The sequence below is a fragment of the Lontra canadensis genome, unplaced genomic scaffold, assembly GCF_010015895.1.
Source record: "Lontra canadensis isolate GAN:19392208 unplaced genomic scaffold, GSC_riverotter_1.0 scaffold249, whole genome shotgun sequence".
Taxonomy (NCBI): domain Eukaryota; kingdom Metazoa; phylum Chordata; class Mammalia; order Carnivora; family Mustelidae; genus Lontra; species Lontra canadensis.
In genome coordinates this window covers 284,749-312,334 of record NW_022631243.1, presented here as the reverse complement: position 1 = coordinate 312,334, position 27,586 = coordinate 284,749, and the positions used below count along the sequence as shown (strand labels likewise).

Sequence of the window (27,586 nt, the reverse complement as noted above, 5' to 3'; positions counted from 1 at the left end):
GTGAGTGAACTCAAACAATGCAGAGAGGGGTTGACTCTAGACATATTCCTTTTGCATCAGTGGAGGCACAAAATGCCAACAGGAACTGTTCTGTCTGCCAACAAGAGAGATTTAGGGACTGCAGATGGCTATGGGGAAGATGCTCTGCAGGGAGTCCTTGTGCACAACGGCAAGTCCGACTGATGCCTGGAGCACTGGGGGCTACAAGTGGGTCCTGACAGAAATGGACACTGACTCTGGGCTGAGCTTTGCTTACCGGGTGGTTGAGGCAAAGGTTCAGAGTACTACGGAAGAACCGGAGTAGAAGGTATTGCACTGATCTGGACCACTGAGTCACATTTCTTCAGACCAAGGAACACACTCTACAGCCCATCCTGTCCAACAGTGGGCAGAGAAAAACAGTAGCCCTCTTTGTCCACAGGGAGATATGCATTGAGATCCCCAATGCATACCTGAAACTGCAGGTAGCACCAAACTCTAAGTACACTATATTCTTTCCTATACATACATACCGACGACAACATATAATTTACAAATTAAGCACAATAAGAGAAGAACTACTAATAAAACAGAACAATTGTAACAATATACTACAATAAAAGTTATGGGAATGTCATCTCTCTCACTCTCTCAAAATATCTCATTGTGCTATACTCACCCTTCTTGTGATGAGATAAAGTGAGGAGAATGATGTAGGCATTGGGATATGGTGTTTGGCGACTACTGACCATCTGACAATAGGTCAGAAGGAGGAACACCTGTTTCTGGACCATGGCTGACCACCAGTATCTAAAACGGTGGAAACAAACACCACAGATAAAGAGGGACTCCTTCCTATATCTTCCTCAGGTTAGTACTTTGGTAAAGAATTAGAACAGGCCATCAAACACTGGTTATCTAAATGGGGGTGGGGGGGGGGGGTGGAGAGAGTCAAAAAAGGCTGGTTTACATGCCTTCACGAGTGTGTGCTCACGTTCAACATGAGGGGTTAGGGGAGTGTTCCCATTATTCTGGATCTGGACTCAATGGGTGGAGCAGGATCCTGGTAAAACTACTATACTTTGTTTTTCCTTTCCCACATCACCTCAATTTACTTTTTCCTACCTGGTGCCGTGGTCCCTGGGCCAAGGCTGCAACTACAGCGCTAGAAGGAGGAATTTTTTTTTTTTTTCCAGGCCTTCGACACACCACTTCCCTGTGGCAGTGTGCGGGCCTCCAGGGAGGCTGAACCTGTACCTGGAGTGCTCTCCCTGGACCCACCTGGGAGGCGCCCTGTCTTCCGGAGGGCTGAGGGCCAGTAGGGACAGAGCTGTGGCATCACTGGCCAGGAGCTTCGCTGCCAGGAGGATGATCCATTTACTGTGCTTTGTAGACCGTGTGGTCTGGAAGGCCGGGAACCACATGAGCCAGTCCAGGTGGTGGTGGCGGGGGGAGATGAAGCTTGGCCGCCGCCCTGCGTCACCCGTCTTGCACTTGAACTCATAGTCCTCCCACAGGGTGGCAGGCGTGCTGGTGTTGGGGCTGACTGTGCCCTGCAGGATGACCTCCGTGCTCTCCTTGGTGATGCTTCCGAAGGTGCTCTATGTGTTGATGATCCTGGGAGGGTGTTCATGACCCGCGTGAGACTCAGCAGGTTGATGACCACGGGGACACAGAGCCAGGCCACCACGATCTCCAGGGTCACATGCACCACTTACCGAACCATGCAGCCGTATCTCGGGGTGGGCCGAGCAACAAACTGTTTTAAAATATTTGTCAGCATTCCTAAGGGCCTGATGGGTGGGCTGTGCTTTCTATCTGGCAATTTTAGGAGCTAACAATGAATAAACCATATAGCCTATGGATAGAAATACCCGACTAGGTCTGTGCCTGTATAACCCTATCCTGCATGAATGGGAGCAGGCTAAGGGGGAGGCACTTGCTAGGCTTGTTTGTTGCTTGCAATCTAGACCAGCATAGTGGCTGAACCTAAGGTACTTTTCAAAAGTGAAAAAGTTTGGGTATAGATGGAGAGGAGGAAAACTGGCTAAGAATAAATTTGTTTTGCAATGAGAAAATTCCAGTATTAATGCTTGGAAAGAAGCTTGGAGCAAAAGATGAGATTGTCTTTTAGCTCAATTATACCACATGCCTGAAAGTGTGAAGCTGAAACCACTCCTGCTTTTGAAACTTGACAAATGTAAGGAAACTTGCAACCCTAAGTGCACTCACTGAGAGACATTCTGGTCCTAGGATGTGAACACGATTGAACTAATTATTAGAGACTGGATGGGACTCTAGTAATGTGCCAATATCTTTTGACTCTTATTTTTCAGGTTATGTCTATGATAATGTGATACGTTATTACACACTGGCATTGTTGAAAAGATAATACTGCTATTGATAAACAAATGCTTTGGGAAATTGATTAATAGCTTCCTTTCCTTACCCCACATTGACTCTTCTAAATGTTGCTGTATCTTTTATGCTCAGTCAGGTTTGTACCTTGCCATAAAAGATCCCATGCTTAAAGACCAGGGGATGCCTTGTGATATAATAAAGAATATATTTGGTCTGAGGTGAAGTGTGTAGGGGGTGGCTGGTACAGAACTTTCAAAACCCTTTGAATTTCCTTAATGATAGGAGTATCTTTGTTATGCTAATGAGGCATATGTGTGGGGTGTGTGAGTGAGTGATGGGGGCTAGACAACTTCAGCATGAGGACTGGCCTGCAGAAAAACCACACGGTTGGAGAGCTAAAACTTTCAGCCACCTGACCTCCAAGGAGACAAAGAGTTCGATCACGTGGCCACTGATTTAATCAATTATACCTATGTAATAAAACCCTGATAAAAAATTCAGGACAGCAAGGCCTATGAGCGCATCCTGGTTGGTGAGCACATCAATGTACGGGGAGGATGACGGTCCTGGATCACATGAAGAGAGGGCATGGAACTCTATGCTGTCCTGCTTTCCCCCCAGATCTCTCCTTTTTCTTGGACCTCGCTCTATGCACCTCTTTTACTTGGCTGCTCCGGGGTTGTATCTTTTATAATAAAACTGTAGTTGAACGTAAAGCATTTTAGTGAGCTCAGTGAGTCATTATAGTGAACTATCAAACCTAAAGTGGGTATAGTAGGAATCCTCAAATTTGCAGCCAAGTCAGAAGTGTGGCTATCCTGGGGTCCCCGCATATAGCTGGCAACTGAAATAAGAGCAGTCTGGTTGGGGATCCTGTCCTCTAGTTTGTGGGACCTGATACTAACTCTGGGTAGTGTCAGAATTGAATTGTAGAACACCTTGTTAGTATCAGAATTGTTAGAATGCAGACATATTTCATTATATTTTTTTAACTTTTTAAATTATAGTAAAATAAATACAAAATTTACCCTTTTAACCATTTTTCTTTTTAAACTTTTTATTGGAATATAACAATATAAAACATATAAATAAGTACAACTTATAAGAAAACTGCTCAATCATATCTCACAAACTGAACTCACTCTTACACCCAGCAGCTGGATGAAGAACAGAACATTTCAACGTTCCAGAAAAGAAAAGAAATAAGCTGAAAAGTCAGAAACATTTTCATAAAAGAAATCTAAATATATTCATTAAAATGGGGGTGAGAGAGGTAATCACTTTTTTTTTTTTTTTTAAGATTTTTATTTATTTATCTGACAGAGACAGAGAGAGGGCACAAGCAGGCAGAGGGAGAGAGAGAAGCAGGCTCCCCACCAAGCAAGGAGCCCGATGCGGGACTCGATCCTAGGACCCCGGGATCATGACCTGAGCCGAAGGCAGCCGCTCAAGCAACTGAGCCACCCAGGCATCCCGAGGTAATCACTTTCTAATGCATATGCATATACCCAGTCTATAATCTACCTTTCCAAAATTTACTTCATGGAGGACTTTTTCTAAAGAGTATTTGTGTTAGTGATCAAAAGCTTTTGTGGCAACAATTTTAGGACATACTGAATTAAGGTAGACAAAAAGGTTTATCATTTAAGATTTTCACAAATTCAGACTCCAGGACCTAGTGCCTGAACATTCTCAAGTCAGGAAAGGAATGAGGAAAAAATTTTTTGCCCATGCTAGATATATTTCTAAAATAATGGTAAGAACAAAATTTACCATTTTAACCATTTTTAAGTGTACAATTCAGTGGCATTAAGTATACCCATGGTGCTGTGCAACCATCATCACCATTTCTAGACCTCATTCATCCCAAACCGGAATTCTGTACTCATTAAACAATAACGCCGCATTGCCACCTCCCCCCAGAGCCTGGCAACCACTATTTCTTCTGTCTCAATGAACTTCCCTACTGTAGGCACCTCATATAAGTGGGGTCATATGATAGTCTGGTTTATTTCACTTCACACAGTATTTTCAAGGTTCATCCATGTAGCATGTGTCAGAATTTCCTTCCTTTTAAAGGCTGAATAATATTCCACTGTATGTGTCTACCACATTTTGTTTATCCATTCATCTGGTGATAGACATCTTTTTTCTCCACATTTTTGCGACTGTGAATAATCCTGCTATGAACGTTGATGTACAAATAGACATACATTTTCATAAATCCATCCTCATGTATTTTTCTTGTATAAATAAACTTTTGGAACATCTTATAATTTAGAGGTTGAATAAAAATTAATGACAATGTACATTTTTAAGAGTCCAATGTTTTATTATCAGAATTAATATTTGCTCATGCTGAAGATTCAGGGATAAAATAATGGACAAAAAACTGGAATGTAAGCAACGCTACATAAACATATAGGAATATTTTGCTAATTATTGGACTAAAATATACAAAAGATGAAATTATGTCAATTACTTTGTGATTAGTCTTTTTGAATGTACTTTTAGTATTTCATAGCAAGTGCTTATACTTAAAGATACTGCCTTTTTTTTAGCACTGAAAATATGATAATCCTTGATTAATCAGAATTAGTTTCAAAAGGTAAAACTTCTTCGAGGTAAGCAAGAAATTTAGGGCCTTAGACCTGTATTCTTGCTGGACTGGCTGCTTGATGATCGCTCTCGTTCTTTAGTAATTTCCATCTCAATTTTGGCTCTGACTTTCTCCCAATCTATTTGGAGCTGTAAAAGAAGAAAAGAAGAAACATACTGATATAGTATAACATATTTTTGCTTAATTCAAAGTAACCAAGAGCAAACAAAAATAGAATAGCTTCTAAATCACTAGCAAAGGGGCACCTGGGTGGCTCAGTGGGTTAAGCCTCTGCCTTCGGCTCAGGTCATGATCTCAGGGTCCTGGGATCGAGCCCCGCATCGGGCTCTGTGCTCAGCATGGAACCTGCTTCCTCCTCTCTCTCTGCCTGCCTCTCTGCCTACTTGTGATCTCTGTCTGTCAAATAAATAAATAAAAATTAAAAAAAAAAATCACTAGCAAAAAAAGAGAGCATGAAAGACAAGTCATAAAATAATGCTAAAAAATACCTTTAAGAATAAGATCGAAGAGAACAATTACCACAACAAAAGGCAAAGACTCTTATTATGATTGAAAAGACCAAAATCTAGTTGTAGCTATTTATAAAAGGTACATCTAAAGAGTCCCATGGAGTCTTAGGATTCAGCATTGGTGCCTCAGGGACAAGAGGAGGTGAAAAAGGGGAAAAATGGACAGGGTCCTTGCCATGAAGCCATGGGTTAGCACTTCACCTCTTAAATACCGAGGTTTCCATTAGAAGCCTAGCTATAAGGAAGGATAGAGGAGCACTTGCTTTTTCTGAGCATACTCTGAAAAAGTGGCCGCTTGGCAACAACTTTTTAAGTAATATAGACATGGTGATGGTTTAGACAATGGCAAAAAAGATATTAAAGGAAGCACAGTGGGTAAGCAAGGCTGGGACACAAAACAATCACAAGTGGTACCATTCTTGTTTCCTTTTTTTTTTTTTAGAACTCTAGGCCCAACCTGGGGCTCAAACTCACAACTGGGAGGTCAAGAGTCAGCCAGGCACCCCTGTTCTTCCCTTTGATCCATGATGCAGTACCCTCTCTGCCCTACCTTTCCCCTAAGCTCATTACACTGGATGTTAGCAATGGACTCCGCTCTGAGTTCTATGAACAATTTCTTTAGGAAAAAGCATTCTATTGTTTATAAAAGTTTGGAGATCACTGCTTTAGGAATGTGTATTCTCTCAGGAAAGACACAGAAAAATTGGGGCCTAGATTAAGCTAAATGATTTACAATGAAATAAACCCAAACTTTGAGACTGAGCCAAAAGTGAATAGGTTTTTCACCTCCACATAGCAGAGTTGTGTGAAATAAGCAGCATTAAACCAGACTGAAATATTACATGCTGCCTGAGTGGATTTCTTTCAAGTACCTGGGAGATTAATTTAACCTTATCAGGACCTCATGCCTTTTTTTTTTTTTAATTAAAGCTTTATATGAGAGAGGGAGGATGGGAGAGAGAGAGCACGTACACAGTGGGGGAGGGGCAAAGGGAGAGAGAAAGAGAGAGAAAATCTCAAGCAGACTCTGCTGAGCGTGGAGCCAGAGCAGGCCCATCCTACAACTTTGAGATCATGACATGAGTGGAAATCAAGAGTCAGAGCTTAACTGAGCCACCCAGGTGCCCCCACGCCTCTTTTATTTTGTGCTGCAAGTTGATGGAACTAAGTATGTGGTTCTTTTTTATTCTAATATCCTTCAACTAAATTTCTGTAATTTGTGGATATTTGGGTCAATTTTTTTTAAAGAAGATAATTCCATATACTTGTCTATAATATATAAAATAGATGAGTTAAAAGAATCCTGCTTACTCATAGAAGATGAATGTCTGTGGTAAGACGCAAGTGACAGCTCATTGAAAGGTAGAACAAATGTTAAATTATCTGAAAGACTGATTTTTCAATCAGGTCAGAGCTTGATATTTTTAAATGGCAAAACACTCGTTTCTATGTCTAACAAAACATTCGCAAAGAGAAAGACAAAACTTGATTAATGTCTTGGCCTTCTTCCAGCCTTGAATTGACTTACACATGTTTCTCAAATTCATCACAATAAAACCATACATCAACTGTGCACTACACAACTGTCACTCTGTTGCACCAGAAGTCCATCAAGCAAATTGATGACATCTGTATTAGTCACTTGTCATAGTACAGATGAGGGTGTCAGTTGATAGCTATCCTACTGAAAATAAATGTTTCATTTTCACTCTGGCATTAATCCAGTTTTAGAATAGTATTCTACAGATAATTTGGTTCTTAGAGTATTTTTACTAGTGGGTATTAGATAAGGATGTACTCATGACAACTTTCAAGTGACTGACTTCTACGTGAAGATACATCTTTTTATACTATAGGGAGGGTCAGTACTATTTGGCACTTCTTATTCTAGTCCCTGGTAAATTCTTCTTATTCACATGGAAGTAATTTCAAAATCATACCAAATGGCTTTCCATCCGCTTTCTTACTCTCTGCTGAAAATCAGCTTCCTCTTTACAGAGAATACAGTGGCCATCAGACATGAATTCACTTAATTTCCTTCTTCACACAAACTTACCTACAACCGTATCCATCTCTAGCTCTTTCCCTTCTGTCTTAGGCTAACCTCTTCACATATGTCCCCGATCCCATCTTCTTCCACTCCACTGGGACATCTGCCTTCAGTTATCACTTATATATTCAATTTCCTTCTCTTCACTGGCTGCTCCTTACCATCCTTGCCCCTCAATACTGTCTCCCTGCAAACCACCACTCTCATTCTTCTCATTCCTGACTCTCATCTTCTCCCCAGAGCATTGTAATGTGACCATGTTCCTACTATACTTCATAAACTTTTCACTAATGCCACCATTAAGTATTTTTATTCTTTATCCTATATATGATTCAACTACGCAGTCAAAAAATATTTGGTGCTTACTATATGCCAAAGATTGTTCTAGGTGCAACGATTCAGCAGTGAACAAAAAGATAAAAATCAGTCTTCATAGAAAGAATAGCAAAGGTAACAATGGAGTCTATAAAAATATACAAAATGTGAGAAGTGGTTAAGAGTTTTGAAAACAGGGAAGGGAAACAGTGAGTGCCAGGGGTGGCGCTGGAGGGAATGGGTGTTATGTTTCAAACAGAGTGGTAAGAAAAGGCCTCCCTGAGAAGCTGATTTGAAGACCTACAAGAGACAAATGAGTCCATGTATATATCTGGGGAAGAGCATTATGACAAAAGGAAGAAAACGGCCCTAGTGTAGAAGCATTCCCTGGACTTTGTTGACCACAGCGCTTTGAAAAATCTCTCAGACTGTGTATCACTCGCTCCTGGTTTGCGCTCTCCTTTCTAAATGTTTTTTCCAGTTTTCTAAATGTTCTTTTCCCCTTTTCCCCTCCTGTATCTTTTCCCTAGACAACCTCCTAACTGTTAGTATTCATCAGGGTTCCAACCACAACCTTTTTATACTTTCCCTAGGAGATCACATCAACTCACAGCTTCAACTATGCCTACATGGTCATGACCATAAATCTATTTATCATGTCCTGATTACTCCTTTGTCGATATCTTCAGTATTCACAATTATATTTCCAATTGCCCATTAGATATCTCCGTCTGGATACCCCACTGGTACTTCAAACAAAAAATGTGTATTTTCATGTATTCAAACTCAAAAGGTCTAAAACATGTATATTTTCATGTTCCTTATCTAGATTAATGGTATCTCTATTAATGGTATCCCATCTACCAGTCACCCATATTAGAAATGTTGAAGTTGCTCTCAAATGTCTTGCTGGCCAACTTAACCACCTTTCCTCCCACCCCGAGCCACAGTGTTCTCTTGATTTTACAATCGATTTTTTTTTTTTTACATTAATCTTACCATTTCCATCTTCTGGTGGATCTATTATGGTAATCTTCTACCTGGTCAGTGTCTGCCATGTTTACTTTTATATTCAAAGTAGCAAGGGGAGTACATTGTCTGCCCAAAGTGCTCAATAAATATTGAATAAAGAAAAGGTAACTACCTAGCAGATGAGCTATCACCTAACAATTTCTCTTGGGTTTTGTGTCTCAGGACCTCATAAAATTATAAGGCTTTAAAACCTACAAAAGAGCTTAGAAAGTAGCTATGCCTAAAGTGGTTTGTCTGAACTTCTCGATCTTTTTCAAAATTCTATACCTTCTGAAATAGCCCCCAAGCTATTGGTTTGTTTATATTTCCACTGTTTTCTTTCTCCTGGAATAATGTTTTAAACATTTCCTGGTTTTCTGCTTTTCTTCTTGTACAGAATATATTCGGTAGAGTGAATTTTATTTGCCAGAATTGCAGATTATTTTACAAATATTTATTGAACACTATTGTAGATCAGGTATAATGACTCTAGTTAGGGTTCTTAGAAGACAGTCCATTTTGTATGAATCCCAGGTTTCCATATTTTATTTTATTTTTTTTTTTTTTCCGTACCCATTATTTTTAATGTCCAGCGTTTAGAATACGAGGGCCAGAGCTCTCTCCCCACCTCAAGTTTATAAGTTTTCGATTGGCTTGTGAGGCCAGTAGGGATACTTCTTCTTGTCTAATTTGGTTTCTGGGAAGGCTTCATTCAGGTCCTCAATGGTCATCTGATCAAACGGAATTATGTTCCTTAGCTTCTCCAGCTGCTTTTCGTATTCCACAATCCTGGCCTTTGAGAGAGACAAAAACTCAGCACAACTTTTCACATCTTCTTTTTCTTCAGCGTCCACCTGAACAGTGTATTTATCCTCTGGCACAGGAATCTTCAGGGCACTGAACTTCTTCTCAAAGTCATCTACCAAGCCAGCCTTCGCCACATGGGCCTTGTAGTAAGCCCAGTCGATAGCAGGGGGTTTCTCCGGGAGAGTAGCCAACTTGGAGGTAAGTGTCTCATTCCAAGATTTCAGGGAGTTAGCAATGGCCTTCTGGTTTCGGGGTATGATCTCCCCAAAAGCTACCCAGTCAATGGTTTTTAGAGCAAGTTTTCGCCCAGCCATCTTGAGATCCTTCACCGACCCCGGCTGCCCAGCCCAGGTTTCCATATTTTAAACAAGAAATGTCCAAATAACATTTCAGAGCTCGTAAGTACAATTGTATATGAAACTTTTCACTTATAAGGTTTCACACTATGCACTGCGAGCCCACCAGAATTCACCACATATCCAGAATAAATTTCTCAGTTTTTAAAAAAGATTTATTTCTTCTGGGTGTGCATGTGTGTGTGTGTGTGTGTGTGTGTGAGAGAGAGAGAGAGAGAGAGAAATTGAGAATGGGGAGGGCGATAGAGAGAGAAAGAACCTCCAGCAGGCTCCACGTTCAGCAAAGAGCCCGTTGTGGGGCTGGATCTTATGACCCTGAGATCAGGACCTGAGCTGAGAGAGAGTCAGATGCTCAACAGACTGAGCCACCCAGGTTCCCCTAATTTCTCAGTTTTTAATGATCTCTTTCTATTTAACTCATAGTTCTCAAGTTTATATAATCAAAATTTTGGCTTAGATAAACAGTGGGAATTTTTAAGTAAAAAGTAATTTTCATCTTAAAATACTGCTTTGTAATTTCTAGTTAGCTTCCGAATTACATTAATGAAGAAAAAAAAAAGGAGGATACTAGAACACAGGACCATGGGGAGTCAAGGTAACCTATATATTTTCAGGGTTAAAAAAAAAACCCTCAAAGTACCACAAAGTCATATTGTTCTAGTTATCCCATTTTGAAGATTTCTGCCACTGTTGTGATTGAAGTTATTACATTTTGGTAACAGTTGCATACATAGATAATAAGAAAAAAGGTAACAATGTTAAATTTTTGTTATCTAAAATATTTTGATTATAATAATGCAATATTTATAATATAAATTATGATAATTTTAAATTTGAAGGTAAGAATTATATTTTCTACATCCTCTAAAGCACCTAATGTGAAAATACCAAAAAAAATATTGATGGCAAGGATGATGAAGAAACAGAGTAGTATGAATCTGTTTAAAAATTATGCAATCAAGTGAATTTAATGTGAATACTCAGTTTTTTTTTTTTAATTTTAAAAGATTTTATTTATTTATTTGATAGAAAGACCATAAGAGAAGCAGGCAGAGAGAGGGGGGAAGCAGGATCCCTGCTGAGCAGAGATCCGATGCAGGGCTCGATCCCAGGACCCTGAGACCATGACCTGAGCCGAAGGCAGAGGCTTAACCCAGTGAGCCACCCAGGTGCCCTGAGTGCTCAGTTTTAACATCTCATCATTTTTTCAAAACTGTGACAAAAAGATCAAGTGATCGGTGATTCTCTGGTCTGCTTAGCCCTGTAGTGGTAGTGGCGGCTGTTATATTCTGTGAATTAAGAGTGTCGTCCTCAGGGATCCCAGGGGCCCTGAATTTGTCCCAATAGTATAGTAAGCTCTCAGAGCCCAAAACTCTTTGAGGATTCATTTTCAGTACTGAAGTTCTGAATGAAACAAAAAGTCTGTGGAACATCTGTAAAATACACCCCTTTCTGGGTACCTGGGAGGCTCAGTCTGTTAAGCGTCTGCCTTTGGCTCAGGTCAGGATCTGGGAGTCCTGGAATTGAACCCTGCATCCAATAGTTGGGCTCCCTGCTCAGCCCATAAGTGTCTCTCAAATAAACAAACAAACAAAAAATTATACTCCTTCCTACCAAGAAATAGACAACTCGTGTCTATCCCAGATCCAGATGTTGAAACTGCATTGCAGAAACTCTAAGAATGGCCCCAAAGGCTTTGCTACCTTATGAAATGTTCTGAAGTGCAAAAATGTAGATCACAACACTCAGTGTGCTAAATATGGTGTGAGATAACAGAAAATATATATATTGATTTCGGCTCCCAGTTCCAGGCAGACAACTCCTGAAACTCTTAATTTCCTAAGTGATAAGAACACTAGGAGCATCTTTTGTTCTAATATTTGGTCTTTGACCTTGGTTCCTGACACAGGGCTCCTGAAACCTTTGCAATTTCCTGAGTTAAAGGAGCATTTTTTTTTTTTAAAGATTTTACTTATTTATTTGACAGAGAGATCACAAGTAGGCAGAGAGGCAGGCAGAGAGGGAGAAGCAGGCTCCCCACTGAGCAGAGAGCCCAATGCAGGGCTCGATCCCAGGACCCTGAGATTATGACCTGAGCTGAAGGCAGAGGCTTTAACCCACTGAGCCACCCAGGTGCCCCAGGGAGCATTTTTTTCTCTTAAAGAGACAACTCCAGGGTGACTGGGTGGCTCAGTCAGTTAAGTGCTATCTTCAGCTTGGGTCATGATCCTGGGATCCTTGGATGGAGCCCCACATTGGGCTCCCTGATCCTTGGGACTCTGCTTCTCCCACTGCCTTCCCCCAACCACCCCCTGCTTGTGCTCTCTCTCTTTCCCTCAAATAAATGAATAAAATTAAAAAAAAAAAAAAGGAGAGAGAGACAACTCCAGATGACCTGCATGAGGGCTGGTCACCAGAAAGACCAAGCCATGATTAGAAGCTAGGAATTTTCAATCCTGATCCCCATCCTCTTGAGCAGGGAGAAGTGCTGAAAATGGAGTTAATGATCTATCACAACTATGGGATGAAGCCTCCATAAAATTCCAAAGTACAGGGTTCAAAGGGCTTCTGGTTTGGTGAACACATCCACACTGGGAGGACAACGCACCCCACTTTGAAGAGACAGGAGCTTCTGAAGTTAGGGCCTTCCCAAATCTTGCCCTGAGTATCTTTTCATCTGGTTGTCATCCATAGCCTTTATCATATCCTTTAATAAACTTATATTTTATTTCATTTTTTTTTAAGATTTTTAATTTATTGATTTGACAGAGAGAAACACAGCAAGAGAGGGAACACAGGCAAGGGGGACTGGGAGAGAGAGAAGCAGTGCCAAGCAGGGAGCCCCACATGGGGCTTGATCTCAGGACCCTGGGATCAGGACCTGAGCCAAACGCAGATGCTTAACGAATGAACCACTCAGGCGCCCTTAAACTTGTGTTTTAAATAAACATAAGTAAATGTTTCCCTTAGTTCTGTGAGCACGTTAATAAAAAAAAAGAGACATGGGACCTCTGATTTATAGGCTGTGAGCTGGAAGTGCAGCTAACAACCTGGACTTGTGACTGGCATGTGAAACCTAAAGCAGGGGTTACTGGAATCTCTGACCTATAACTAGTTAGTCTTAGAAACACAGGTGATAACCTGGGCTTGCAACCAGCATCTGATGGGGGTGGGATGCAATCCTATGACGCTGAGCCCTTTACCTGTGGAATCTGATGCTATCTCCAGGTAGACAGTGTCAGAGTTGAGTTAAATTATAGGACACCCAGCTGGTGTTGGAGAATTGTTTATTAGCATGGGGGACAAAGCCACACATCAGGTGACCAGAAATGAAGTGTTCCATGTGAATGAATAGTAAAGGAGACTCACATGTGAAATACCCATAGTAGGAAAGAACTGTGTTTTAATCTATACAAGAGGAGAAAGATTGAGTTTCTCAAGTCATATAGCAAATGGATGATGTTGGCTTTAGTGGGCATCATAGGTACCTTCTCCCTACCTTCTTTGCTCTTCCCAGGATCCATCTAATTTACCTTGCCCTTTAGGACAGGTCAAAATATTCCATTTTATTCTGTCTCCAAGGAGCAGCACTCCCACATCATCTACAAGCTCCACAAAAACAGAAGTTCTATCTGACTCAGCATCCAGCATAGTACCTGGCCAGAGTGAGCACTCATACAGACTTTTTGAATAAATGAATAAAAGGCTACGAAAATCAACCTGTTCACAGAGCTGGGAGCAAGGCTGCCCCAGTCTTGGGATTACAAGGCTCTGGGGTCTGCATGGCTAGAGGTGAACCGTTTATTCTGTAGTCTGAGGCTAGATGGATCTAAGCCGATGGCGAACAACAGTCCTGCTCTAGGTACCTGGGCAAACTGCTCCACCTCTCCTTGTGGGCTGATACATACTGGAATGACTTTCTTCTAATTATAGTGATGAAACCTCAGATTCTGGCAGGGATTTGAAAGGCAAAAGTTTAGCCCTCTTTAGTTCTAGGCAGTGAGATCTCCCTGGGCTAGGCCCTTCTCCAGGTGCGAACCAGCTCCCTAAAATTTTGCAAAGTGACAAAGTATCCATTTTCTGGCCAATGCTCTGTGTGTTTATGTATCTCCCCTGGAGCGGAGGGGCAGCTAGTGGAAGACAAAATTCAGGAGTCAGAAACCTTTATCCCAGCCATTTATATTATTTATATAAAAATATCAATTAGCACCCAACTTTAACACAAATTAAATAAAATGAAAAAAGAGTTGAGTTAATCAAAACATGGCTTTACAGGGCGCCTGGGTGGCTCAGTTGGTTAAGCACCTGCCTTCAGCTCAGGTCCTGATCCTGGAGTCCCAGGATCAAGCCTGGTGGCTGGCTCCCTGCTCAGCAGGGAGTCTGCTTCTCCCTCTGCCCCTCCCCCTGCTTGTGCTCTGTCTCTCACTCTCTCTCAAATAAATAAATAAAATCTTGAAAAATAAAACAAAACATATGGCTTTAAGATTCCGGAAAAAAATCAGTACTATAATTACAGAGTTAAAATAAGACTATAATATCATAAGGCAAAAGTTATTTTTTAGAGATTTGGTATGAATTATTCTAACTTTGTCTTATTAAGATAAATAGTATATATACTTATAAGGCATTTACATTATCATAAAATACTGTATAATACTTACACCTTCTGCATACTGCAAGTATCGTTTATTAGTTTCCTGTTTACCAAATGTCTCCAAAAACTTCTGACGGTAAGCAAGAACTGTATCAACATGTGTTTTGTATTTTACAGCCAATTCAAGTGCCCTATAATGAGAAACAAAACAGATTACCAGCATTGCCTGTATTAGCATCATTACACAGTAGAGTTCTGGGATAAGACAGTGGGACAAATGGTCTATGTTGGTCCCTCCCCACTCATTCCTCAATATGGAACACACCATTCCCCACCTCACCCATCTTGCAAATTCCTACTTATACTTCAAATTCCTACTTACACTACTTATACTTCCAGGTTCAGATCAAACATGATCTCTTCTCCCTGATCAACTTCCTTTGCAGAAATAAATGACCATTTTCTTACTGTGTTCCATAACATTTTACGCATACTATTATTTCTACAGCACTACTTACAGTGCATTATTATTATTTATGAGTCTGTCTCTTCCATAACCTGTACATTTATTGAAGGGAAATTTAAGTTATATTTCTCTTTGGTGAGTACTCCAGAGCATATGTATGATCAATGTTCATTGAAAAATTCATTGAAATCATAATAAAATTCAAGTGAATGGACTTCCCCCCAATGTAAGTGGTTTAACTATCTTAACCATTTTTTAAGTCTATAATTTATTCTGTTCTAGAATTTATCTAAAGTCTAGAATTTATTCTGCTCAATATTCAGTTAAATACTGATATCCTTTATGTTATAACACAGCAAATTTAAAATATAAAACTAAAATTTGTGGATAATAAAAATCTGACAAATGCCTTTTGCCATTTGGTTCTTAGAAAAAGTTAATAGCCATTTAAAATTTATAATCCAATTAATATGTATCAATACTGTTCACTGTAATCTTGTTGTGTGTGCATTTTTTTAAAGATTTTATTTATTAGAGAGAGAGCAAGTGAGTGAGAGCATGAAAGGGAGGAGGGTTAGAGGGAGAAGCAGACTCCCGCGGAGCAGGGAGCCCGATGTAGGGCTCAATCCTGGGGTTCCAGGATCATGACCTGAGCTGAAGGCCAATCTCAACCGACTGAGCCACCCAGGTAACCTGTAATCTTTTTTCTAAGTATTATGTTAAAGCACATTCTTTTTCAAGTTCCCTTGTCTCCTAATATGACATATTACTTCTGAATAGGCCAGTCATGATTTATTTATCAGACGCAAATATTATAAATCTGTTCTTTTAGACAACAGTAACTACTGACTAGATTTTTTGCAACATGTGACCCTTCAGTAGGAAAATGTGTTTCATTTTTAGCATGCTTTGGTTTGGCCTAAATAGTCACTTTAAAAAGTATTTTAGATATGCCTTGTGCATTAATTGACAATTGGTAGACAATTGAGAGAAATATTAAAGACAATATAAAAATTACGAATATAAGTCATGTGTAATACAAACGATAATGCCAAAATTCAGCACAATGATTTCTTAAAAAATATATTTACATAAACCATATGGCTAACTCCAAGGATCAGTATTTGCTACCTCTCACAAACTCCTCACAATGTTCCCTCATTCCTCTGTGACTTTAAGTCTTTCAGAGAAAAAGAGAATACACAGAAAAGAATGTAGAAGTACCACAACATAGAGGAATGGAAGTGAAATGCAAGAAGGCAAAAACCAATTCACAAAGTCTCAAAAAATGAGCAGCAGAAATAAAGATGTTTTAATCCTTCTAATCCTTTCCCCTATCACCCTCTATATATCCCTAAGGCTCCATCTCCAGTGTGGATGTGTGAGTGGAGACTCTGGCGAACCAGCCCTTTGGCACCTGAAATATGCCATTTCCTGCTCCTTTTTTATGACTGAGCACAACTGGGGAAGGAATTTTTGTTGTGCCAAACCCGAAGTATTCCAAGTGGGGAATACGTAAGCATCTATTCTGGGTTGGGGCTTTTCAGAAAGAAAATTATCTCCAAAGAGGTAATTTGTTATGGAACATCAGTACATTTAATTATGTAGAAAAGATAGAATATGAGGTCTAATACTGCATTTAGATACTAGATGTTAAGTATTATCTATATGATAGTCATTATTACAAAATATGTATTATCTGATTGAAGAGCAATAGCTAATGGTAAACATTCAAATTATATATGCTATTTTAAATGTTCTCTAAAAGCATACACTGGGTAAAAAAAATGTTTCTTTATCACACAGAGGAGGGAATTCACTCCAAATTATATAAGGGTTATGGGAACAGCCTGTCTCTAGTTTTAAAATGGTTATTTGGCAACCAAACAAATGTGACATTAGATTATGGGGCTGGAATAAATCCATGTATCCTCTCTGATTTTAAATAGAAGGAAGTTATATAAAAAGATTTTATAACTTCAAAATATGATCTTTTATATAACTTGAATGAAGCAAAATCACTTTATATAACTGGTAGAAGTAGAAAAATTATTTTTTTTACTAATACTTACATAAAATTTATACCTCTCTTAACTTCAATTTTTGAGAACAGACTACCACCAAATGTCCAAAGTGAACATCAAATAGATGACTTGCTTACCTACAACTCTTTAAGGGTTGTAACCTATTAGGTTGCAGGTAATTTTCTTTTTCCTTTTTTGTTTTTTTAAGATTTTATTTATTCTTTTGAGACAGAGAGATACAGAGAGTGAGACAGCATGAGCGGGGGAGAGGCAGAGGGTAAGGGAGATGCAGAGTCCCCGCTGAGCCGGGAGCCTGATGTGGGGCTTGATCCCAGGACCCCAGGATCATGACCTGAGCCAAAGGCAGATGCTTAACCATCTGAGCCACCCTGGTTGCAGGTAATTTTCAAATTCAAATAGGAATGACAGAAATACAAACCAGCAGGACTGTACTTCTCAAATGGAATAACATATATTAACAAAATGAAATCTGTTCCCTTCTAAAGGACTTAAGTAAATATAGAAATTCAGGGATCGCAAAAGCAATGTAATATATTTTTCATCCAATACTTAAATTCTATCCTTCTAGAATTCTAATTAATTAATGGATCTGGGTAATGATCAACAGAAAAAGACAGGCAACCAGTCACTGTGAAAATATATTGAATACCACCTCTGACTGAGCTTTACCAAAAGGAAAAAAAAAGTTAAACTCGAATCTAATCAAGTTTCTAGATTCAACACCAATATGGCTAATTCAAGGGGCAAAGGAACATGTCAAATGACACCACAAAGATGTAATCAACAGAATCCAGACTATGGGAAAACTCTATTGGCCCAGCTTCTGCAGTGGGAAAATTACAAGAAAACACAAGAAAAAGGAAAACCTATTAAGATGAAAAGAAACTTGAGAACACATCAATCAATCATAAGGTATGGACCTTTTCTGGATCCTGAACAAAACAAACCATAAAACAAATCAAAACATTCATGAGACAATCAAAGAAATAAGAACACTGAATAGAATTATTGTTAATTCTTTAAAATGTGACCATGTACTGTGGCTAGATTTTTAAAAACCTTTGGATACATACTGAAATATTTACAGATAAAGTGATCTGATTACTGGGATCTGCTTTTAAAAAAATAGTAGGGTAGAGGTTGAGACAGACAAGATGATGAAAGACATTTCAAACCTGGAAAAATCAGCATGCCAATTTTATAATGTAATTTCAGGTGTATATAAACCCTATAGCTTTTTTTTTACTGAGAGACATATCTGAGAGAATGACCTAATATGTCAGAGAGAAGAAGCATGCCACTTTGTTTTGAAAGCAATCTGTGTTGAAGCCTAATGCAGAGAAGGCTACTACTGTGTACTCCTCATTTCAAATCCTACTGCCTTTCTTCCTTAGCATCACAAATCTCTCATGGTTGTACTTCTCCCTGCCAGTATGACTGCTTCATCCCAGTTTTTCAGCAGATTTCTCCTCTTTCGCCCATCCCATAAATGTAGTTGATGTCTTCTCACTCTACACATTTCCCAAGCAATTGCATCCATTCTTCTGCCTTTAATTGCTATCCACTTGCTGATGACTCCTAAAAATCTACAACCCCAGTTCAAATCTATCTCCTGAGCTCCAAGTTCACTAATCAACGATTATCACATCTCTATCTCCTCACAAATATTTCAAATCCAACATGCCTAACACTGAATTCACTATTTTCCCTTCCAAATCCACTAATAATACCATCATCTATCCAGTTACTGAAGTCAGAAATTCGGGAGACATCCTAGCCTCTCTTTTCTTCTTCACACTTCAACTTCTAATTAATCGCAAGTTTAGAGAAGGCATAAATCTTCAATGGCAAACTCCTCACAAACAGAAATGTGAATAAATTCTTCTGTGATGTTAAGAAAACTATTAAGTACAGTGGAAAATGTAATTTTCCAAGTGGTAGATATAAGAATATATTAAGATCAGTTGGGTTTTAGAATTGATGAAAAACATTTTTATTACCTTTCCCAGTTATAGAGATTGATATTGATCTGGATTGCTTGATAAACAAGGCCAGCCTGAAGAAGTATCATTTCAGCCTCCTGTATGTTCCCACTAAGCATTAATATGTGAGCCATTTTTGATTCTTTAGATGGAAGCTCTTTTATAGAATTAATATACCGAACCTTATCAATCTAAAGAAAGAAAACAATAGATGAAGTGGGTAGTGACAGCAATGTAACAAATTATGGTAAGAAAAACCAAAAACATACAGATAAATGAACATTATTTACTTCACCAATTGCTGCATAGGCTATTTCTGCAGTGGTCATATCTCTGTTAGCAACTGCCATAGCAGCTAGGCAAGCCCACATGGTTTGCTCCTAAAGTAAAGCAGGAGAACAATTATTTCAAAGACGAGCAGAACTGCCTTAAAATAAGCAATGATTTAAAATACATTAAAGTTGCTTTTTAATGAAAAAATTAAACTTTGCTGAGCATGGCACTGAAAAAACTACTGATTTAATTAATGATGTGAAAATTACATGTGACTACTTTGTTGAAATATGTTAATAACACATAAAGAACTTCTTTTGAATAAAATTTCTGCAAATTTTCATTTCTAATTATCAAAGATTTATTTTTGAACTTCTGACATACTTTTAAGATAATTAAGGGTTATAAGCCCTCCAGTCTTTTTGATGAGGTCAAAGAATTTAACTTACAAGGAACCAGAGAAATAGGTTCTCAGACGATGCTATTATCGCAGATTGCCATCAACAACTCATTGTAAGGGAAAGCATCTAAAAGTCATTTTAAAAGTGTATTCTAAGGGCTGCTAAGCCATGTAAAATTAAAAAGTTCTGTGGTCAAATATGCTTGAAAAAACTGGATTCAACCAAGCTGGAAACTGCTGATCTAAAGTAGAGGTTCTTAACCTTAGGTGTACAAACCATCTGAGGAATTAAAAAATATGCCTAGGATTCATCCCTGATCGAATAAATTAAAATCTTTGTGGGGGTAAAACTTGGGAATCTGACTTTTTAGAAAGAGTTCCAGAGAAGATTTTTGTATGTGCCAGTATAGAGAAACTACTCATTTAAATTATAGCTTCTTCCAAAATAAATCACACAGCAGTATCTATCCCCTTGTATTGCTTATGTTTTCACTTATTAAAAAGACCCATGATCTCATTTGCAATTTTTCCAGCCCTTAGATGTTATCATTTCTTATCTAGCACAAAGACATATGTAAATATGCAACATATACACAATTAGGGATCTAAAATGTAAAGTACCTTAACAAAGCGACAAAGTCTTACAGCATCTTCCCATTTTGAACTGCTTACATATTCATGGAGAATAGCAGGATATGGTGATATGCTGATGTGAACCAGTGAGCCATCAGCTCTTCTTATAGTTACTTGATTTCCAACAAAACTCACAATATGGGGATTTTTACTAAATTCACTGTTGGAAAAAAGCAAAGTATAATTTATGTTCTGAGCAAAATCTTTCATATACACTAAATTTGGGAAGTTAACCCTTGATACAGATATAAAGTCTCCAAATCTCCAAAATTCACCCCCAAAAATGTTAACTCTAGGTAGAATGTATATATTTAAACAAACATTTGAATCTAACTTGCCATACACTTGGAACAAGACATAGAAGTTTAATTTGGCAAAAATTATTACATATTTGAGATACTGGCACAAAAATAAGACATGCAGATCAGTAGAACAGAGTAGAAAGCCCAGATATAGACCATAAACTCTATGGTCAAATAATCTTTAACAAAGCAGAAGAAAATATCCAGTGGAAAAAAGACAGTCTCTTCAATAAATGGTGCTGGGAAAATTGGACAGCTATGTATAGAAGAAGGAAACTCGACCATTCTCTTACACCATATACAAAGATAAACTCAAAGTGGATAAAAGACCTCAACATGAGGAAAAATCTATCAAAATGCTAGAGGAGAACATAGGCAGTAACCTCTTTGACATCGGCCACAGCAACTTCTTTCAAGACATTTCTCCAAAGGCAAAAGGAAACAAAAGCGAAAATGAACATTTGGAACTTGATCAAGATCAAAAGCTTCTGCACAGCAAAGCAAACAGTCAACAAAACAAAGAGGTAACCCACGGAATGGGAGAAGATATTTGCAAATGACACTATAGACAAAGGGCTGATATCCAAGATCTATACAGAACTCCTCAAACTCAACACTCAAAAAACGGATAATCTTGTCAAAAAATGGGCAGAAGACATGAACAAACACCTCCAAAGAAGACATGCAAATGGCTAATAGACACATGAAAAAATGTTCATCATTATTAGCCATCAGGGAGATTCAAATCAAAACCACATTGAGATACGACCTTACACCAGTTAGAATGGCCAAAATTAACAAGACAGTAAACAACAAGTGTTGGAAAGAATGTGGAGAAAGGGGAACCCTCTTACACTGTTGGTGGGAATGCAAGCTGGTGCAGCCACTTTGGAAAACAGTGTGGAGGTTTCTTAAAAAATCAAAAATAGAGCTACCCTATGATCCTGCAATTGCACTACTGGGTATTTACCCCAAAGATAACAGATGTAGTGAAAAGAAGGGCCATCTGTATCCCAATGTTCATAGCAGCAATGGCCACAGTTGCCAAACTGTGGAAAGAGCCAAGATGCCCTTCAACAGATGAATGGATAAAGAAGATATGGTCCATATATATAATGGAGTATTATGCCTCCATCAGAAAGGATGAATACCCAACTTTTGTATCAACATGGACAGGACTGGAGGAGATTACACTGAGTGAAATAAGTCAAGGAGAGAGAGTCACTTACTTGTAGTTTCACTTACTTGTGGAGCATAAGGAAAAACACGGAGGACGTTGGGAGATGGGAGAAGAGAAGTGAGTTGGGAGAAATTGGAAGGGGAGACGAACCATGAGAGACTGTGGACTCTGAGAAACAAACTGAGGGTTTTGGAGGGGAGAGGGTAGGGAGTTGGGTGAGCCTGGTGGTGGGTATTAAGGAGGGCACGTATTGCATGGAGCACTGGGTGTGGTGCATAAACAATGAATCTTGGAACACTGAAAAAATAAAATTAAATTTAAAAAATAAAAAGAAATGGCAATTTACAAATGAGTTAGGAGGAATTTTTAAGCAGTGCGTCATGACTACTAACTAACAGGGACAAAATAGCCAATCGTTTATCTAGGGAGTTCTGGAACCTCTATCCCCAGAAGTGTTTTAACATCAACCTGATAAACAGTAAAAGATTACTGTGAAATATCATTGAAAGTGGAGGTAGATTGGGGGGAAAAAAATCTCAGGAATCCCTCTCAAGCTCATTAGTACATAATTTCCCCCTCATTTGTTGGTCATGGAAAATGACGAGTTTTAAAATCCTTCCTAATTTTCATTTTGTTTTATTTCTGTCCTCATTTTCACAAATTGTAATGTGATGTAATATGATATAATACTGGTGAAACGCACAGAATTCGTTAAAAAAAAATTATTATGTATTTGAGAGCTATGCTTAAAAGCATTTGAAATAATCTTTATCCCCCCAAAGTCTTAAGGTAAATTACACAAATGTTTAAAAATCTCGGCATTCACTTTTGAAAGCATAAACCAATAAAAAATTAAGATGATTCCAAGGCTATTTCTCTTAATAAAAAGAGATGAACTTCAAGAGACTAACTTCTCTTCATTAGTTTAAATACTTTTAAAATGATCCTCTCTGGTTTTGCTAAAGTTATGAACTGAATATTAAAATGAACTCAGAATAGATTTGAAAGTTAAGCTAAGGTTTGGAGCTAAGAAGCTTTGTATTCTTATTTTGTCAAGAGTGAGAGATCTTGTTATTTCTTAGAGAATTTAGAAATATACATGTATTTTCTTAAGCCTGTAATATTAAAAAAAAAACTCTTCAGTAGCCTTATATAGTTTTTCTATCTTTAATATTAATTTAAAAATTCAATTCTAGAAACACATACAGTCCTGTAAGTATGATAATAATTTATAATTTATGATAATCTGAGAAAGAATAAAGGTTGACACATTTTTTATATCACTGAAAAATCTTAACAATGTCCATATTAAAACCACTAAAACACATCGAAAAAAACTATCTGAGTTACATTAAACAACCTCAGGCTTGAAAATTATATAAGGAAAACTATATCCATAGAAGGAACAAATAAATATAATAGTATTATACAATACTTTCAAATTGACCCCAACACTTAAAACTCATTAAGCTAGCATTAGCTAAGCAATTTCATTGAGTAGATTGAAAGGTACCTTGCGGGATTGAAATTAGGGGCAAAAACATGACACTGTAGAGTTATTTATCACAACAAACAATTCCATCAGTAAAATGTTACCTTGCATCCCTTTCAAATAATGTTTTAGGCAAAATGTCTCTGTCCACATAAACCGTATTGGGGTAATACCACACTGTAAATCGAGTATCTTGAAGTCCACAAAGGATATTACATGTATCACTCCAGGCCAAAGTATGCACCATTGTTCCTTATTTTAAAAAGAATGTTAAGGTACTATTAGTTCCACTACAGTAAGTATTAAAAATACTTTAAAAATAAACTGACATACAGGACCCCTTCTAATTTCGGTAGGTATGACTATATTTTCCGATCATTTAATGGTGCAAATGTGCAAAAATTCATTTAAAAATGTATGGAAATATTTGAGTATTTTATCTAGAACCATTATGTTTCAATTTATAAGTATTTCTTTCAATGCTAATGTAGCTGTAGCAGCTAAAGACTTGCTATTTAAGTGGTGTTAAGTAGTTAAGAAAGGTTATACCAAAGCATTATTCACAGATTAATTCAAGCAAGTATGCTACTTAGTATAAATATGACAGAGTAGATTCAAGAAAATTCAAAGTAATCAAATTTTAAATGTATTATAATTATTTTACCAAGTTTGATAATTTGTTCTTCCTTCCCAAATCGTTTCACTGAAGTGATATAGAGATCTCTATTTTTATCAATGAAGGCAATTTTTCTATCATTGGTAAGTCCCTTTTGATCCAGAGCAATTTCCAAAATTTCATTCTAAAATTTAGAAAAATGAAAATACTGGATTAGTATTAGTGCTTGACATCAGATCATTTAAATTATTTAATTACAAGAACATCTGTTTATTTAAAGATCAATTAAATATCACTCCCTACTTGGAATGATAAAATGTCCCTGTTGTAATTTTAAACTACTGGTATAACTCAAAAACTAAAGCAAGGTTACTTTGTTTTTTTAATTTACAAGGGAAAGATGCCCCTTAAAACACTATAAATAATGGGTATTTGTTTAAAACTTCATAAGCTGGGAAACATTTCTTTTTCTTTAAAATGTGTTTATTTATTTATTAGAGAGAGAGTGTGCATACCAGTGGGGGAAGGGGGAAAGGGAGAGAATCATCAGGCAGACTCCCGGTTGAGCATGGAGCCCAACTTCATTCAGTGAGGAGGTGGGGCTCAGCCCTATGACCCAAGAAATAATGACCTGAGCCAAAACCCAGTCAGATGCTCAGCTCAACCAACGAGCCACCAAGATGCCCCATGCTGAGAAACTTTTCTATCTGTCCTCCTGTTCTACCTTTAGTAGAACAAGGGTGAGGCAAGTCTGAATATCACAAGAGAGATCTACTTTAATTAATACATTCCATAACAAAATTTACTCTAAATAGAAAGCCTATATTTTAAAAGATTTTTAAGAGTCGATTCATGAAAATATCTTATGTTTTTAGGGTTTTAGATTTTACACATTCTTTCATATTTCCTGTGAAACAGGAAACTACCTTGTATTGTAGATACAAGGAACTATACTATACAAGGTACAAGGTACTTTACCTTGTAAAGTAAGTATTCCTATACTTACTCTATAGACAAGAAGACTAACATGTATAGCCATTAAGTGATTTCGCTCAGAAAAACTAGTGACAAGCATATCCAGAATTTAAAATTCAGATTTCTGACTTTAAGATTAGTGTTCTGTCCTTATAACAAAGTATTTCTGTCATACTGCATTATCTTACACTATTACACTAGCTAGTGAAAGGACTTTCCTTATATGGTTCAGTGTGGATTCATTTCAACTGAATCCAAGAGGGATTTATTTACTGCTTACTGTCTTAAGACTTGTTAAGACTTTTTTAATTTTTTTAGACTTGCTAGGATTTATTTTGGGTTTTTTTGAAGGTATAATAGAACCTTAAATGTCCCATCATTTGGACACAGTTCAAATAAATTGATACACCCATAAAATGTTATACCGTATGGTGAGGGGAAAAGGATTGGGAAAGTACTTTATGTACTGATACAGAAAGATCTCCAGGAACAGTTTATGTGAGAAAAGCAATGTACAGAGTTGTATGTCACATTTTTGTAAAAGAGGGGGAAAAGAACATATATCAGTTTTGTTTATATATATGCACTAAAAAGATCTCTGGAAGGAAAATAGAGTTTAATAATGGTAATTACTGGGCACCTGGATGGCTCAGTGGGTTAAGTCCCTGCCTCAGGGTCCTGGGATCAAGTCCTGCATCGGGCTCTCTGCTTGGCAGGGAGCCTGCTTCCTCCTCTCTCTCTGCCTGCCTCTCTGCCTACTTGTGATCTCTCTCTGTCAAATAAATAAATAAAATCTTACAAAAAAAATAATGCTTGTTACTTATTTGGTGGAACAGAATTGTACCGATAAGAAATAAGTGTAGTAGGGAGACTTTTTCCCCTGTATACTTTTTTATGCTTTTTCATTTCTGAACCTTATGAATTTACTTGTTATTCAAACTCAAACTAATAATTACAAAAAGAGGAAAATAAAATATAGACTAATGCTTCACTAGTGGCATTGAACAATAAAGTTAAAAACATATCTAAACCTGAATATATCTCTTATTAGAATAAATAAAATGTGCTCCTTTATTTTAATGCTAAAAATCAAAAACCAATAAGCAACTTCAAGATCTTTTTGTCCTTCTATAGAATTTTTTTTTTCAGTTTAACTATAGTGTTAAAACCTAAAAGAAAATGCTGGCTAAGGACTGGTCAGTGGTAAAACTGCAAGTTGTTTAGAAAAACAAAACATTTTTATTTACTGATAAGTACTAAAAATTTAATCAAAGTAGAACATTTTATTAAAAGCAGTAAATAGCCTTAATAAAGACATATAAATCAGATTATTTTATCCATTTAATTTGTATATATAGCTTTCCATTACAGAGTTTACTAGTGTTCAGTCTTTGTGACATTTTTAGGCAAAATACTCTAGTAGAATGCAACTGAGTTTAAATATAAAACTAATTTCTAGGGGTGCCTTGCTGGTTCATTCAGAAGAGCATGCAACTCTTGATCTTGGGGTCATGAGTTCAAGCCCCATGTGGGGTTATAAAGATTACTTAAAAATGAATAAATAAATTAAAACTTAAAAAATAAAAATAAAGTGGAGGATGAAGCAATTATTACAGATAACTCTTAAAAATTAATTTCTATGTTTTTTGACTTAAAATGAAAACATTAATTTTAAAAAGGAAGTAAATAAATAGTGGCTATTTACATTAGAAGTAGCTAATGTCCATTACCTTATGAGAAAGAAGCTTCCCATCGCCTAATGGTTTTCCAGTTGATGCCTCAAAAAGGAAGATTACTTGAAAAAAAAAATTAAGCATTTGTTAACGTATTAAATTAGAATTTTTATCGGTAAACTTCAGTGTATTATTATATCCTGATGAGAAATTATTTAACCCTTTGGACCATAGAGTATCTATCAGCATAGAAGAGCAGCAGCATCAAATTCCTACTTATCAATGGGGTTATATTTCTTAAAAAACGGTGGAACTGAATACTTCTTCCTAAAACATATTCCCTACTTAGAATAGTTATTAATGTAATGGTATGGCTTCACTCCTCCGTAAGATCTACAATGGCAAGTCCAAATCTAGATGTAATTTGTAATTTTCAGAACTCTGATTTGGACGAATATAACATCATACAATCATACTTCACAAAAGAAAAATGTGCCAAGTGTCTACTATAATACCAGGCAATGTGTCATGTACTGTTTAATTCCCTGGGGTCAGTGCACAGTTCCCTGTGGTATAATTAGTAGTTTGTCTGGTTTTTGTCCTTGGTTCCTTGCAGGGACCTTGAACAACCCTTGGAATTTCCTGAGTGATTAGGAATGTCTTAGTTATACTGGTGGGGAGACTCTTGGTGAGCCCCTACATAGCTTCAGAATAGGAGATGGTCATCAGAAAGCCTAAGCATATTCAGTTCTCTGACCTCTGGAGATAGGGAGATTGGGGGATTGGATATTGAGTTCAATCATGTGGCCAATAATTTAATTAATCATGCCCATGTAATAAAAATCCCATAAAAACTCAGGGTTGCTTCCTCATTGGTGAACATACTGATATACTGGGAGGGTGATGTGCCCTGATTTCATGAGAAGGCATAAAAGTTCTGTGTTCCT

At 37.6% G+C, this 27,586-nt stretch overlaps 2 protein-coding genes and 1 pseudogene across 14 annotated transcripts in view; all 3 read right to left on the bottom strand.

The window, feature by feature from the left end:
- Positions 1 to 1,136: 1,136 nt before the first annotated feature.
- LOC116862504 lies at positions 1,137 to 1,762 on the bottom strand (annotated as a pseudogene).
- A 2,885-nt stretch (positions 1,763 to 4,647) lies between these two features.
- The window catches only part of LOC116862492 (intraflagellar transport protein 80 homolog), a 117,364-nt gene continuing 94,425 nt past the window's right edge, over positions 4,648 to 27,586 (bottom strand). For 12 of the 13 annotated variants that reach the window (XM_032849802.1, XM_032849807.1, XM_032849811.1 and 9 more), the window contains 8 exons: positions 26,697 to 26,761; positions 24,040 to 24,175; positions 23,480 to 23,627; positions 20,390 to 20,561; positions 19,386 to 19,475; positions 19,114 to 19,286; positions 14,670 to 14,793; positions 4,648 to 5,088 (listed from right to left, as the gene is read on the bottom strand). In XM_032849802.1, coding sequence (XP_032705693.1) covers positions 4,978 to 5,088; positions 14,670 to 14,793; positions 19,114 to 19,286; positions 19,386 to 19,475; positions 20,390 to 20,561; positions 23,480 to 23,627; positions 24,040 to 24,175; positions 26,697 to 26,761 — 1,019 coding nt within the window. In that variant the 3' untranslated portion in view covers positions 4,648 to 4,977. Of the gene's footprint in view, positions 5,089 to 14,669; positions 14,794 to 19,113; positions 19,287 to 19,385; positions 19,476 to 20,389; positions 20,562 to 23,479; positions 23,628 to 24,039; positions 24,176 to 26,696; positions 26,762 to 27,586 lie in introns of those variants that run through there. The other variant, XM_032849810.1, reaches the window with a different exon arrangement.
- Positions 9,422 to 9,999, bottom strand: LOC116862494 (ATP synthase subunit d, mitochondrial). The gene has a single exon (XM_032849813.1). It carries the CDS (start codon positions 9,964 to 9,966, stop codon positions 9,481 to 9,483), a length of 486 nt encoding a protein of 161 aa, XP_032705704.1. The 5' UTR covers positions 9,967 to 9,999; the 3' UTR covers positions 9,422 to 9,480.